The sequence below is a fragment of the Ranitomeya variabilis genome, chromosome 3 (assembly GCF_051348905.1).
Source record: "Ranitomeya variabilis isolate aRanVar5 chromosome 3, aRanVar5.hap1, whole genome shotgun sequence".
NCBI classification, from domain to species: Eukaryota; Metazoa; Chordata; class Amphibia; order Anura; family Dendrobatidae; genus Ranitomeya; species Ranitomeya variabilis.
This window is the reverse complement of record NC_135234.1, coordinates 640686069-640701220: the sequence shown is the minus strand read 5'-3', so window position 1 is coordinate 640701220 and position 15152 is coordinate 640686069. Positions and strand designations below refer to the sequence as shown.

General features: G+C 43.3%; 1 protein-coding gene across 30 annotated transcripts in view; it reads left to right on the top strand.

Moving 5' to 3' along the window:
* Positions 1-12190, top strand: part of NACA (nascent polypeptide associated complex subunit alpha) — a 56627-nt gene extending 44437 nt beyond the window's left edge. For all 30 annotated transcript variants that reach the window (XM_077297624.1, XM_077297625.1, XM_077297622.1 and 27 more), the window contains 6 exons: positions 1176-1258; positions 1367-1444; positions 10598-10744; positions 10848-10976; positions 11219-11341; positions 12067-12190. In XM_077297624.1, the coding sequence (XP_077153739.1) occupies positions 1176-1258; positions 1367-1444; positions 10598-10744; positions 10848-10976; positions 11219-11341; positions 12067-12081 (575 nt within the window). In that variant the 3' untranslated portion in view covers positions 12082-12190. The remainder of the gene's footprint in view (positions 1-1175; positions 1259-1366; positions 1445-10597; positions 10745-10847; positions 10977-11218; positions 11342-12066) is intronic.
* The last annotated feature ends 2962 nt before the right edge of the window (positions 12191-15152 follow it).

Genomic DNA, 15152 nt, shown 5'->3' with positions numbered 1-15152 from the left:
TCACAGGAGGTGAATATAGATGTGGTGAACCATCGAAGAGCTCAGTATTCATAATTGGTACTGGAAAATGGCTCTTTAGCTCAAAGCTATGAAAAGCCTGAATTTAATTTTATGATTTTATGGTGGGGTGCAGAGGGTTAAGGCCCCGTCTCACATAGTGAGATCGCTAGCGAGATCGCTGCTGAGTCACAAGTTTTGTGACGCAACAGCGACCTCCGTAGCGATCTCGCTATGTGTGACACGTACCAGCGATCAGGCCCCTGCTGCGAGATCGCTGGTGGTGTCGGAATGGCCTGGACCTTTTTTTGGTCGTTGAGGTCCCGCTGACATCGCTGAATCGGTGTGTGTGACACCGATCCAGCGATGTCTTCACTGGTAACCAGGGTAAACATCGGGTTACTAAGCGCAGGGCCGCGCTTAGTAACCCGATGTTTACCCTGGTTACCAGCGTAAATGTAAAAAACAAACAAACAGTACATACTCACATTCCGGTGTCCTTCAGGTCCCTTGCCGTCTGCTTCCCACACTGACTGAGCGCCGCAAAGTGAAAGTACAGCACAGCGGTGACGTCACCGCTGCGCTCTGCTCTCACTGTACGGCCGGATCTCAGTCAGAGCAGGAAGCAGACGGCAAGGGACCTGACGGACATCAGATGGTGAGTATGTACTGTTTGTTTTTTTTGGTAACCAGGGTAAACATCGGGTTACTAAGCGCGGCCCTGCGCTTAGTAACCCGATGTTTACCCTGGTTACCCGGGTGCTGCAGGGGGACTTCGGCATCGTTGAAGACAGTTTCAACGATGCCGAAGTCGTTCCCCTGATCGTTGGTCGCTGGAGAGAGCTGTCTGTGTGACAGCTCCCCAGCGACCACACAGCGACAAAACAGCGACGCTGCAGCGATCAGCATCGTTGTCTGTATCGCTGCAGCGTCGCTGTGTGTGACGGGGCCTTTACTCTCCAAACTGTGAGTTTGCATTTTAATATTTGTTCCTAACCATGTTGTACATGTGTCACGTATTGCTTTGTATAATCACAGCCTGTAGTTTGCACACTTGATACAAATGTGGTACTTTGGTTGCTCTTCCCTTTGATATACAGGTATACAGCACAGAGGCCTGGCGTCCATTGTTATTCCTTGTATTGCCATAAACCTAAATGTGTATATTTGTTTGGCAGGGTCAGGGACAGAATCTGACAGTGATGATTCTCCTCCAGAGCTAGAACAGGACTCCACACAAACCTCCACACAGCAGGCACAGGTAAGGTTACAGTGCTGTACAGTTCCTCTGCGACCTGCTTACTTTCAGTATGTATGTTGGGCATTATACGCTGATCTATGAACAGTCACCTCAATGTTATATTGACAGCTGGCGGCAGCAGCAGAAATAGACGAGGAACCAGTCAGCAAAGCAAAACAGAGCAGGAGTGAAAAGAAAGCAAGAAAGGTAGCTCATCCTTTATTATCACAAGTTATTAAAACTATTGCTGCTCTGAAAATATGATTCCCAAAATCTCATTTTTTACAAAGTACAGATACACTTATTGTTAATATACAGACTAAGCCAAACATAATGTTTTTCTTGTATCTTTGCCTTTTTCTCTTTTATTTTTTTTCTTCCATCTGTCTGCATTTCGGTGCATCCAGCTTCACAGAGCTGATTGGGAGGTCCTATTCCTTTCTACTAAAACTACATTTCTCATCACAACTTACTCTTCCAAAGTGTTGCAGACCCCTCCCTTTTCTATGTGCTCCTGACTAGACTCACCACTCCCAAGTTATCAAGGTCATCTAAGTGTAAAGTTCACCTCATGCTTGTAATCACTCCGCTCCTGTATAGTAGCCTGCCTGGCCGATGTTTGTCTTCTGGCATCTACATCAGTATAGCTGACTATGTAGCTATACATCATTTGCCGCTTCTAGCAGAGCTCAGTTCTCCTACATTTCTCCACAATTGCAGTGTAAAGCTGTTTGTTGCCTGCTGCTTTCATATCAGTGTTGTGAAACTGCAAATGCTCTATTGATACATACCGTAGAAGACAATTCTTTGTCATATGCATCACTAAAGCAAAATCTGCAGTTTCACATCACTGATATTTAAGCAGCAGGTAACGAACACAACTAAACTCTGCTCCTCTATAGAGGACCTGATCCTACAGTATATCCTCCTTTTATCCCCTATATGCAAAGTTCCTTCCCACAGTATATCTCTTCCTTGAGCCCCCTGCATACGGAGCCCCATCCTGCAGTACATCGCTTTTGTGTTACCAGCACACAGGCACCACTTCTTCCTTCTATGAGCTCTCTGCACTGATCGAGGCTTTTCTTTCCATGGTATCATCCTTCACAGTAAAAGCTTCTTACTAGACATGTCCCAGAGCAGTGCTGTGTTGGCAGGAAACTTGGTGAGAGAGAGAGCATGGCATATGATAGATTAGGACCACTCAAACTACTACAGGATTGTTGCTATGGCAAGTCATAAATAAAACGTCGTCCTTGGGGTGCTAAACGGGACAGATTTTAAAGTGGGTTACAATGTCACAAATTAATAAATGTGTACATTATAATAAGGCCACATTGTGATTTTGGGAACAACGCTAAATCAAGCTTTCTCCATAAACTGTAGGCTTCCTTCACGTTAGAAAAAAAATTATGTATTAAAACACCTGTTAAAAAATGCCAAATTGCTAAACACAAATGTAAATTCTTAAGTGTCTTTTTTTAAATGTAACTAGTGATGAGCGAATATACTCGTTACTGCATGCTCGGGGGTCCTCCGAGTATTTTTTAGTGCTCGGAGATTTCGTTTTTATTGCCGCAGCTGAATGATTTACATCTGTTAGCCAGCATAAGTACATGTGGGGGTTGCCTGGTTGCTAGAGAATCCCCACATGTACTTATGCTGGCTAAGAGATGTAAATCATTCAGCTGCGGCAAGAAAAATGAAATCTCTGAGCACTAAAAATACTCTGGAGGACCCCCGAGCATGCTCGAGAACTCTCGGGTTTAAGTTGTAAAATTCATTGCTCATGGACTGTAACATAAAAGGGGTTGTGACACGAACATGGTACATTGTAATTAAGACATCTTGGAATAATAATACATTCCACTATTTGATGTGTCAAAAATGTTTCTGTGCCAAGATAATCTTATAGATTTACTCCTGCCATGTTTAATGGCTATTTTGGACCATGCAGAGCTGCTCCAGTTCATGGTCAGCGCATGCCATAGCTCCTGGCCATGGACGTGGGGAGCGCATAAATCACTTATAAATGACTATATAGGCAAAACAGTGGAGGCCTGTATCTGCTGCTTTATGGGGTAACACATTTCCTTGCTTATTTTATCACAGGAGTGAGTGTTTTTGACCCGTTTTCAGTCCTGTGAACTCCTCCTAAATCAAGTCCATGACCCATAAGCTCAGCGGCTGTTGGATATGCTACGTCACTGAATGAATTTATGTTAAGAGGGCTGAAGACCTTGTAGAAACACTCATTCCTGTGATAAAATAGGCAGAGAAATGTGTTGCCTCAGAAAGTTGCAGCTGTGTGCCCTTGCTGTTTAATCCACTTATGATAAGTGACTCTCCCATGGCCAGAAGTTGTTGTATGTGCCGACCATTATCTAGAGCAGCTCTGCATGCTCAGATACTGCCATTACATAGCAGGGGCACATTTATAAGATTATTTCAGCACTGAGAAATTTTGTGTTTTAACACATCCAATTGTGGAACTTATTTTTATTTCAAGATCTATTGATTAACCCCTTCCTGACATCCGACGTACTATCCCGTCGAGGTGGGGTGGGCCCCCATGACCGCCGACGGGATAGTACGTCATAGCCGATCGGCCGCGCTCACGGGGGGAGCGCGGCCGATCGCGGCCGGGTGTCGGCTGCATATCGCAGCTGACATCCGGCACTATGTGCCAGGAGCGGTCACGGACCGCTCCCGGCACATTAACCCCCGGCACACCGCGATCAAACATGATCGCGATGTGCCGGCGGTGCAGGGAAGCATCGCGCAGGGAGGGGGCTCCCTGCGGGCTTCCCTGAGCCCCCCGCAGCAACGCGATGTGATCGCGTTGCTGCGAGGGTCTTACCTCCCTCCCTGCCTGCTCCAGACCCGGATCCAAGATGGCCGCGGATCCGGGTCCTGCAGGGAGGGAGGTGGCTTCACAGAAGCCTGCTCAGAGCAGGCACTGTGAAGCAGCCTGCACTTCTCTCAGATCGGTGATCTGTCAGAGTGCTATGCAAACTGACAGATCACCGATCTGTATTGTCCCCCCCTGGGGCAAAGTAAAAAAGTAAAAAAAAAAATTTCCAAATGTGTAAAAAAAAATAAAAAAAAATATTCCAAAATAATGAAAAAAAAAATATATATATTATTCCCATAAATACATTTCTTTATCTAAATAAAAAAAAAAAACAATAAAAGTACACATGTTTAGTATCGCCGCGTCCGTAACGACCCCACCTATAAAACTGCCCCACTAGTTAACCCCTTCAGTAAACACCGTAAGAAAAAAAAAAAAAAAACGAGGCAAAAAACAACGCTTTATTATCATACCGCCGAACAAAAAGTGGAATAACACGCGATCAAAAAGACATATATAAATAACCATGGTACCACTGAAAACGTCATCTTGTCCTGCAAAAAACAAGCCGCCACACAGCATCATCAGCAAAAAAATAAAAAAGTTATAGTCCTGAGAATAAAGCGATACCAAAATAATTATTTTTTCTATAAAATAGTTTTTATCGTATAAAAGCGCCAAAACATAAAAAAATGATATAAATGAGATATCGCTGTAATCGTACTGACCCGACGAATAAAACTGCTTTATCAATTTTACCAAACGCGGAACGGTATAAACGCCTCTCCCAAAAGAAATTCAGGAATTGCTGGTTTTTGGTCATTCTGCCTCACAAAAATCGGAATAAAAAGCGATCAAAAACGGTCACGTGTCCGAAAATGTTACCAATAAAAACGTCAACTCGTCCCGCAAAAAACAAGACCTCACATGACTCTGTGGAGCAAAATGTGGAAAAATTATAGCTCTCAAAATGTGGAGACGCAAAAACTTTTTTGCTATAAAAAGCGTCGCTGGTTTCACACTTGCGTTTTTGTCTGCAGCGTTTTTTGCACAAAAAACGCATGCGTTTTTTCCCTATATTTAACATTGAAAACGCATGCTTTTTTTGTACACGTTTGGTCGCGTTTTCAAACGCATGCGGTTTTTTTCTGCATGCGTTAATTTTCAGAAATACAACCTGCAGTATTTTCTTGCGTTTTTAAGCACATGCGTTTGTTTGCGTTAAAAACGCATGCATTTTTATCGAAAAAAAAACAGAAAACACACTGAAAAGCCACCCACCACCATCAAGGTGATAAAGGGATCCAAACCCTAACCCTAACTCTACCCCTAACCTCACCCCTAACCGTTTAATGAACATTTTCTGACAGTCATAGTGCCACGTATTTCAGTGCCACGTATTTCAGTGCCACGTATTTCAGTGCCACGTATTTCAGTGCCACGTATTTCAGTGCCACGTATTTCAGTGCCATGTATTTCAGTGCCATGTATTTCAGGGCAACGTATCACATATTTCAGTGCCACGTGTTTCAGTGCCACGTATTTCAGTGCCACGTATCACGTATTTCAGTGCCACATATTTTAGCACCACGTATTTCAGTTGCACGTGTTTCAGTGCCACGTATTTCAGTGCCACGTATTTCAGTGCCACGTATTTCAGTGCCACGTATTTCAGTGCCATGTATCACGTATTTCAGTGCCACGTGTTTCAGTGCCACGTATTTAAGTGCCACGTATCACATATTTCAGTGCCACGTATTTCAGTGCCACGTATTTCAGTGCCACGTATTTCAGTGCCACGTATTTCAGTGCCACGTATTTAAGTGCCACGTATCACATATTTCAGTGCCACGTATTTCAGTGCCACGTATTTCAGTGCCACGTATTTCAGTGCCACGTATTTCAGTGCCACGTATTTCAGTGCCACGTATTTCAGTGCCACGTATCACGTATTTCAGTGCCACGTGTTTCAGTGCCACGTGTTTCAGTGCCACGTATTTAAGTGCCACGTATCACATATTTCAGTGCCACGTATTTAAGTGCCACGTATTTAAGTGCCACGTATTTCAGTGCCACGTATTTCAGTGCCACGAATTTAAGTGCCACGAATTTAAGTGCCACGTATTTAAATGCCACGTATTTCAGTGCCACGTATTTCAGTGCCACGTATTTCAGTGCCACGTATTTCAGTGCCACGTATTTCAGTGCCACGTATTTCAGTGCCACGTGTTTCAGTGCCACGTGTTTCAGTGCCACGTGTTTCAGTGCCACGTATTTAAGTGCCACGTATCACATATTTCAGTGCCACGTATTTAAGTGCCACGTATTTAAGTGCCACGTATTTCAGTGCCACGTATTTCAGTGCCACGTATTTCAGTGCCACGAATTTAAGTGCCACGTATTTCAGTGCCACGTATTTCAGTGCCACGTATTTCAGTGCCACGTATTTAAGTGCCACGTATTTAAGTGCCACGTATTTAAGTGCCACGTATTTCAGTGCCACGTATTTCAGTGCCACGTATTTCAGTGCCACGTATTTCAGTGCCACGTATTTCAGTGCCACGTATTTCAGTCACGTTTAGGGTTAGGGGTAGGGTTAGGGCTAGGGTTGGAGGTAAAGTTAGGGTTGGGGCTAAAGTTAGGGTTGGGGCTAAAGTTAAGGTTGGGGCTAAAGTTAGGGTTAGGGTTTGGATTACATTTACGTTTGGATTAGGGTTGGGATTAGAATTATGGGTGTGTCAGGGCTAGGGGTGTGGTTAGGGTTACCGTTGGGATTAGGGTTAGGGGTGTGTTTGGGTTAGGGTTTCAGGTAGAATTGGGGAGTTTCCACTGTCCAGGCACATCAGGGGCTCTCCAAACGGGACATGGCGTCCAATCTCAATTCCAGCCAATTCTGCGTTGAAAAAGTAAAACAGTGCTCCTTCCCTTCCGAGCTCTCCCGTGCGCCCAAAAAGGGGTTTACCCCAACATATGTGTTATCAGCGTACTCGGGACAAATTGAACAACAACTTCTGGGGTCCAAGCTCTCTTGTTATCCTTAGGAAAATAAAAATTTGGGGGGCTAAAAATCATTTTTGTGGGAAAAAAAAGATGTTTTATTTTCACGGCTCTGCGTTATAAACTGTAGTGAAACACTTGGGGGTTCAAAGTTCTCACAACACATCTAGATAAGTTCCTTGAGAGGTCTAGTTTCCAATATGGGGTCACTTGTGGGGGGTTTGTACTGTTTGGGTACATCAGGGGCTCTGCAAATGCAACGTGACGCCTGCAGACCAATCCATTTAAGGCTGCATTCCAAATGGTGCTCCTTCCCTTCCGAGCTCTGTCATGCACCCAAACAGTGGTTCCCCCCCACATATGGGGTATCAGCGTACTCAGGACAAATTGGAAAACAACTTTTGGGGTCCAATTTATCCTGTTACCCTTGTGAAAATACAAAACTGGGGGCTAAAAAATCATTTTTGTGAAAAAAAAAAAGAATTTTTATTTTCACGGATTTGCGCTATAAACTTTAGTGAAACACTTGGGGGTTCAAAGTTCTCAAAACACATCTAGATAAGTTCCTTGGGAGGTCTAGTTTCCAATATGGGGTCACTTGTGGGGGGTTTGTACTGTTTGGGTACATCAGGGGCTCTGCAAATGCAACGTGACGGCTGCTGACCAATCCATTTAAGTCTGCATTCCAAATGGCGCTCCTTCCCTTCCGAGCTCTGTCATGCGCCCAAACAGTGGTTCCCCCCCACATATGGGGTATCAGCGTACTCAGGACAAATTGGAAAACAAATTTTGGGGTCCAATTTATTCTGTTACCCTTGTAAAAATACAAAGCTGGGGGCTAAAAAATCATTTTTGAGAAAAAAAAAATATATATATTTTCACGGCTCTGCGTTATAATCTGTAGTGAAACACTTGGGGGTTCAAAGCTCTCAAAACACATCTAGATAAGTTCCTTAGGGGGTCTACTTTCCAAAATGGTGTCACTTGTAGGGAGTTTCAATGTTTAGGCACATCAGGGGCTCTCCAAACGCAACATGGCGTCCCATCTCAATTCCAGTCAATTTTGCATTGAAAAGTCAAATGGCGCTCCTTCCCTTCCAAGCTCTGCCATGCGCCCAAACAATGGTTTACACCCACATATGGGGTATCAGCGTACTCAGGACAAATTGCACAACATTTTTTGGGGTCCAATTTCTTCTCTTACCCTTGGGAAAATAAAAAATTGGGGGCGAAAAGATCATTTGTGTGAAAAAATATGATTTTTTATTTTTACGGCTCTGCATTATAAACTTCTGTGAAGCACTTGGTGGGTCAAAGTGCTCACCACACATCTAGATAAGTTCCTTAGGGGGTCTACTTTCCAAAATGGTGTCACTTGTAGGGAGTTTCAATGTTTAGGCACATCAGGGGCTCTCCAAACGCAACATGGCGTCCCATCTCAATTCCAGTCAATTTTGCATTGAAAAGTCAAATGGCGCTCCTTCCCTTCCAAGCTCTGCCATGCGCCCAAACAATGGTTTACACCCACATATGGGGTATCAGCGTACTCAGGACAAATTGCACAACATTTTTTGGGGTCCAATTTCTTCTCTTACCCTTGGGAAAATAAAAAATTGGGGGCGAAAAGATCATTTGTGTGAAAAAATATGATTTTTTATTTTTACGGCTCTGCATTATAAACTTCTGTGAAGCACTTGGTGGGTCAAAGTGCTCACCACACATCTAGATAAGTTCCTTAGGGGGTCTACTTTCCAAAATGGTGTCACTTGTAGGGAGTTTCAATGTTTAGGCACATCAGGGGCTCTCCAAACGCAACATGGCGTCCCATCTCAATTCCAGTCAATTTTGCATTGAAAAGTCAAATGGCGCTCCTTCCCTTCCAAGCTCTGCCATGCGCCCAAACAATGGTTTACACCCACATATGGGGTATCAGCGTACTCAGGACAAATTGCACAACATTTTTTGCGGTCCAATTTCTTCTCTTACCCTTGGGAAAATAAAAAATTGGGGGCGAAAAGATCATTTTTGTGAAAAAATATGATTTTTTATTTTTACGGCTCTGCATTATAAACTTCTGTGAAGCACTTGGTGGGTCAAAGTGCTCACCACACATCTAGATAAGTTCCTTAGGGGGTCTACTTTCCAAAATGGTGTCACTTGTAGGGAGTTTCAATGTTTAGGCACATCAGGGGCTCTCCAAACGCAACATGGCGTCCCATCTCAATTCCAGTCAATTTTGCATTGAAAAGTCAAATGGCGCTCCTTCCCTTCCAAGCTCTGCCATGCGCCCAAACAATGGTTTACACCCACATATGGGGTATCAGCGTACTCAGGACAAATTGCACAACATTTTTTGGGGTCCAATTTCTTCTCTTACCCTTGGGAAAATAAAAAATTGGGGGCGAAAAGATCATTTGTGTGAAAAAATATGATTTTTTATTTTTACGGCTCTGCATTATAAACTTCTGTGAAGCACTTGGTGGGTCAAAGTGCTCACCACACATCTAGATAAGTTCCTTAGGGGGTCTACTTTCCAAAATGGTGTCACTTGTAGGGAGTTTCAATGTTTAGGCACATCAGGGGCTCTCCAAACGCAACATGGCGTCCCATCTCAATTCCAGTCAATTTTGCATTGAGAAGTCAAATGGCGCTCCTTCCCTTCCAAGCTCTGCCATGCGCCCAAACAATGGTTTACCCCCACATATGGGGTATCAGCGTACTCAGGACAAATTATACAACAACTTTGGGGGTCCATTTTCTCCTGTTACCCTTGGTAAAATAAAACAAATTGGAGCTGAAATAAATTTTGTGTGAAAAAAAGTTAAATGTTCATTTTTATTTAAACATTCCAAAAATTCCTGTGAAACACCTGAAGGGTTAATAAACTTCTTGAATGTGGTTTTGAGCACCTTGAGGGGTGCAGTTTTTAGAATGGTGTCACACTTGAGTATTTTCTATCATATAGACCCCTCAAAATGACTTCAAATGAGATGTGGTCCCTAAAAAAAAATGGTGTTGTAAAAATGAGAAATTGCTGGTCAACTTTTAACCCTTATAACTCCGTCACAAAAAAAAATTTTGGTTCCAAAATTGTACTGATGTAAAGTAGACATGTGGGAAATGTTACTTATTAAGTATTTTGCGTGACATATGTCTGTGATTTAAGGGCATAAAAATTCAAAGTTGGAAAATTGCAAAATTTTCATAATTTTCGCCAAATTTCCATTTTTTTCACAAATAAACGCAAGTTATATCGAATAAATTTTACCACTAACATGAAGTACAATATGTCACGAGAAAACAATGTCAGAATCGCCAAGATCCGTCAAAGCGTTCCAGAGTTATAGCCTCATAAAGGGACAGTGGTCAGAATTGTAAAAATTGGCCCGGTCATTAACGTGCAAACCACCCTTGGGGGTGAAGGGGTTAAAATATACATTGTTTGTGGGACAACATGTTTAAATCCAATTTAGGCCTGGTTTCTAAGTGTTTTATTTTCTATTAACCAGGCTATGTCAAAGTTGGGGCTTCGCCAGGTCACTGGAGTTACAAGAGTCACTATCCGAAAATCTAAGAATATTTTGTTTGTCATAACAAAGCCAGACGTATACAAAAGTCCAGCATCTGACACCTATATTGTATTCGGTGAAGCTAAGGTTTGTGTTCGTAGTCTTCATGGCGCAAGATTTTTTTTTTTTTTCATAACAGTTGCAGATTTTGGGGATAACATTTCTCTTGGAATATTAATGTACATTATAGATTGAAGATCTCTCACAACAAGCCCAGCTGGCTGCTGCCGAAAAATTCAAGGTACAGGGAGAAGCTGCTTCAAACATACAGGAAAACACACAGACTCCCACAGTACAAGAGGAGAGCGAAGAGGAAGAGGTAAGATCATTGCTAGGTATCTGATCATGACTTGGCCCAAATATTGGATTGAATTTCATTTTTAGTTTTTGGTAAGCCCAATGTGCTTTGCCTAAATGTTGGGAATTAAAGACAAATGCACCTTCACTGTGCAGTATGCTGATGATTTTTTTTTTTTTTTAAAGCGTTGATCCTTCATATTGTCTTACTTTTAAGGAAAATAAGGCTAGACTGAGACTTAAATGTTCTTTTCATCTTCTCAGGTTGATGAGACTGGAGTAGAAGTGAAGGACATTGAACTTGTAATGTCACAAGCTAACGTGTCTAGGGCGAAGGCTGTACGTGCTCTCAAGAACAACAGCAACGACATTGTAAATGCCATCATGGTAAGTATCAAACCTTACATACAGCTTTGTATAAATATGTTTTCAACATTTTGATAACTAATGCATGGTGATTACGGCTCGTAAATGCGCAGATGTCACAACAAGTCCACTTGCATATCATATACACAAAGTTTGCTGTTAGTATTTTCATACATTCGTTTTAGGTCACGCTTGCATGGTGGCATTATTTTATTATGCAGGATAAAATGTGCATATTACTTTTATGTTTAGTATTAAAGGGAGTGTCGCGTATTAGCAAAAATGTCTGCTTGTTTCTTCCCACCCCCAAATCCCATACACTTTTTAAAAGTTTATTCCCACAAATATACAGTGTAAGACAGTTTCTTGCATCTTTGTGTAATTTCATCTTTCTACCCCACTGTGCATCTAGATTCTGAACTAAAATACATTTTCCAGCACCCCTCTTTCTCCTCAGTGCTACAGACCCTCCCTCCGCTATTGTATGCTATCTCATAGAGCTAGATGGCAATTTTTTATTTTTATGTATGAGGTGTTCATTGATCATCTTAGTGTAGGGACTATATTTGTCCAGTATCCATAACTGTTTACAAATTGCACAAATTTAAATTTAAAGCACAATCATGCTCTGCATACCCGAACAGAAAATTACAATCATATAATCTGTAGAGCAGCTGGCATCGCTTTGCCTAGTTCGATATGTCTACTGTGTATTCTGATTCTATTTTCCTTCTCTCCCTGTATAGGAGTTGACGATGTGAGTGTCCCTCAGACTGAAATCGTTTGGTCTTGCTCTTGGGTCGGTGCAGCTGAAATTGAGATTTATACTATTTCTATTGATTTAATAAAGTTGTGGCTTATTGTTGGTGACTTACTATTTGAAATGTGTTGTTTTTTTCTGTATATATTGGATATAGATATATATTTACACTTGCACAAAACTTCTATTACACTATGTAACACAATTTTTGTTCCTGCCTTCCAAGTGTAATATTTCAACTGCTTATGTTTAAAGACTATGGAAAAACGACTATATTCAGCACAAACTTTGATTTTATGACCACAGGCCAGAAAAACTTTGTATTTATTGTGTAAAAAAAAAAAAGAAATTATTATATTTTCATTCATGGAGTCTGATAAAAAAACACTTGCATGGTAAATACAGTCAAAAATCACTCAAAAAGGTTCAGAAATGGGTAGTTTTTCTAGATTAACAAGTGTACTGCAAATTGCTTTCTCGAAGAAGCCCCCAAATGTAGTCCCCCATCATGTTTTCGTTATACTGTCCTTGGTAACGACTTTCAAAGTCCACTATATCTTGATGAAAGTGCTCGCCTTGCTCCTCTGAGTGAGTTTCCATGTTCTCCTTGAACTTGTCAAGATGAGCGTCAAGGATATGGACTTTGAAAGAATTACACCATAGTAGGATGCAGAATGTCTCTTAGAGTCTGAACCAACTGCACATAGTTTTCAGCCTTGTTATTACCCAGGAAGCCATGAACCACTGCAACAAAACTGTTCCAAGACGCTTTCTCCGTCCTGTTCAGCAGCTTGGCGAACTCGTCCCATTCTATGATCCTCTTGATCTGCGGTCCGACGAAGATACCATCTGTGACCTTTGCCTCGGACAGCTTTGGAAAGAGATTTTGGAGGTACTTAAAAGCTTCTGACTCCTTGTCAAGACCGTGACAAATTGCTTGATGAGGCCTAAGGTGATGTGCAGTGGTGGCATCGGCACATTCAGAGGTTCTATCAGTGGCTCCCACTTGACGTTGCTCTTCCACACAGAGAACTCTGTCTGCTGTGGCCAGTCCTTTCTGTGATAGTGCGCCTTAGTGTCCCGGCTGTTCCGTTGTGAAGCAGCATGACATTGAGGCTCCGAGATGATCTGTCTATGAATAGGCGCCATTCACTCGGGTTACAGGTGATACCTATAGCCTCAAAAAAGACTGGCCACATTGTTGCAGAAGCACAACCCATCTTCCCGACTGAAGAAGTTGGATAATGTTTGGTGATGCTTCCTCTGATCTGTGACTTGCACACTTTCATCCAACAAGTTCCATTGCTTGAGCCTGGATGTCAGAAACTCTGCATTGAACTTGCTAAGACGAAGGTCTCTGATCAGATTGTTGATGTCTTTCTGGTTAGGAAAGTATGGCCTTCTCTCCTCAACCGCATCTGTGAAAGCATAATCTTGATCCTCCAATTATCTTCCTCGCTGTCTGACTTGCAGCTTTTTCCGGAAGATGGCTGATCCCTCTTCGGGGGAGTTGGAACAGGCATCTCGGCAGTGTGGTACTGGGTCAATGGAAGAAGGAATGTCTGGATAAATGATTTGAGGCGCATTCTTGCCTGTGTGACGTTTGTCAGGATCCACCATGCAGAAGTAGCAGTTGCTTGAGTGGTCGGTCGGTTGCCTCCAAATTCACGGGATAGCAAACTTGATGGCTCTTTTCTCCCCTGTACCAACCAACCTGTAACATAGATATAATTAATTATAGTGCTTTGGAACAAAGCACTATACTGTTATTCCACCGTGGTAAACTTCTTATTATAGTGCTTTGGAACAAAGCACTATACTGTTATTCCATCGTGGATAACTTCTTCTTATTATAGTGCTTTGGAACAAAGCACTATACTGTTATTCCATCGTGGATAACTTCTTCTTATTATAGTGCTTTGGAACAAAGCACTATACTGTTATTCCATCGTGGATAACTTCTTCTTATTATAGTGCTTTGGAACAAAGCACTATACTGTTATTCCACCGTGGTAAACTTCTTATTCTTATTATTATGGTGCTTGAACCTCCTAGGTTCAAGCAACATATTGTAATCCGATTTCTTATATTTTATTATTCTTCTCCGCGTTTTCCGCAATTAATGCGGCCCGAACCGCTCGGCGCAGAGACCCCGTTCAGGCGGCGTTTCGAAGGCCTCGGTGGGGACAGGTGTGCTATGACTTTTATAGTCGATCCGATATGTAGATTTTATTTAAATCGCATTTTAAAAAAAAAATTTCCCATAGGAAATAATGGCGAACTTTCCATTACCCTCAACTTGACCTTCCAAAGATGGCAGCTATGCAAATGTACGGTGTCCATTTTAGGACATGATCATTTATCAAAGTCAAACATCAGAATAAAGTGACTATGACACCCTCTCGTCCCGTGTGTGAAAAGTAAGTGCCCCCCCGGCCCCGTGTGTGAAAAGTAAGTGCCCCCCCGGCCCCGTGTGTGAAAAGTAAGTGCCCCCCCGGCCCCGTGTGTGAAAAGTAAGTGCCCCCCCGGCCCCGTGTGTGAAAAGTAAGTGCCCCTCCGGCCCCGTGTGTGAAAAGTAAGTGCGCCCCCGTCCCCGTGTGCGAAAAGTAAGTGCGCCCCCGTCCCCGTGTGCAAAAGTAAGTGCGTCCCCGTGTGCAAAAGTAAGTGCGCCCCCGTCCCCGTGTGCAAAAGTAAGTGCGCCCCCGGCCCCGTGTGCAAAAGTAAGTGCGCCCCCGGCCCCGTGTGCAAAAGTGCGCCCCCGGCCCCGTGTGCAAGAGTAAGTGCGCCCCCGGCCCCGTGTGCAAGAGTAAGTGCGCCCCCGGCCCCGTGTGCAAGAGTAAGTGCGCCCCCGGCCCCGTGTGCAAGAGTAAGTGCGCCCCCGGCCCCGTGTGCAAAAGTAAGTGTGCCCCCGGCCCCGTGTGCAAAAGTAAGTGTGCCCCCGGCCCCGTGTGCAAAAGTAAGTGCGCCCCCGGCCCCGTGTGCAAAAGTAAGTGCGCCCCCGGCCCCGTGTGCAAAAGTAAGTGCGCCCCCGGCCCCGTGTGCAAAAGTAAGTGCGCCCCCGGCCCCGTGTGC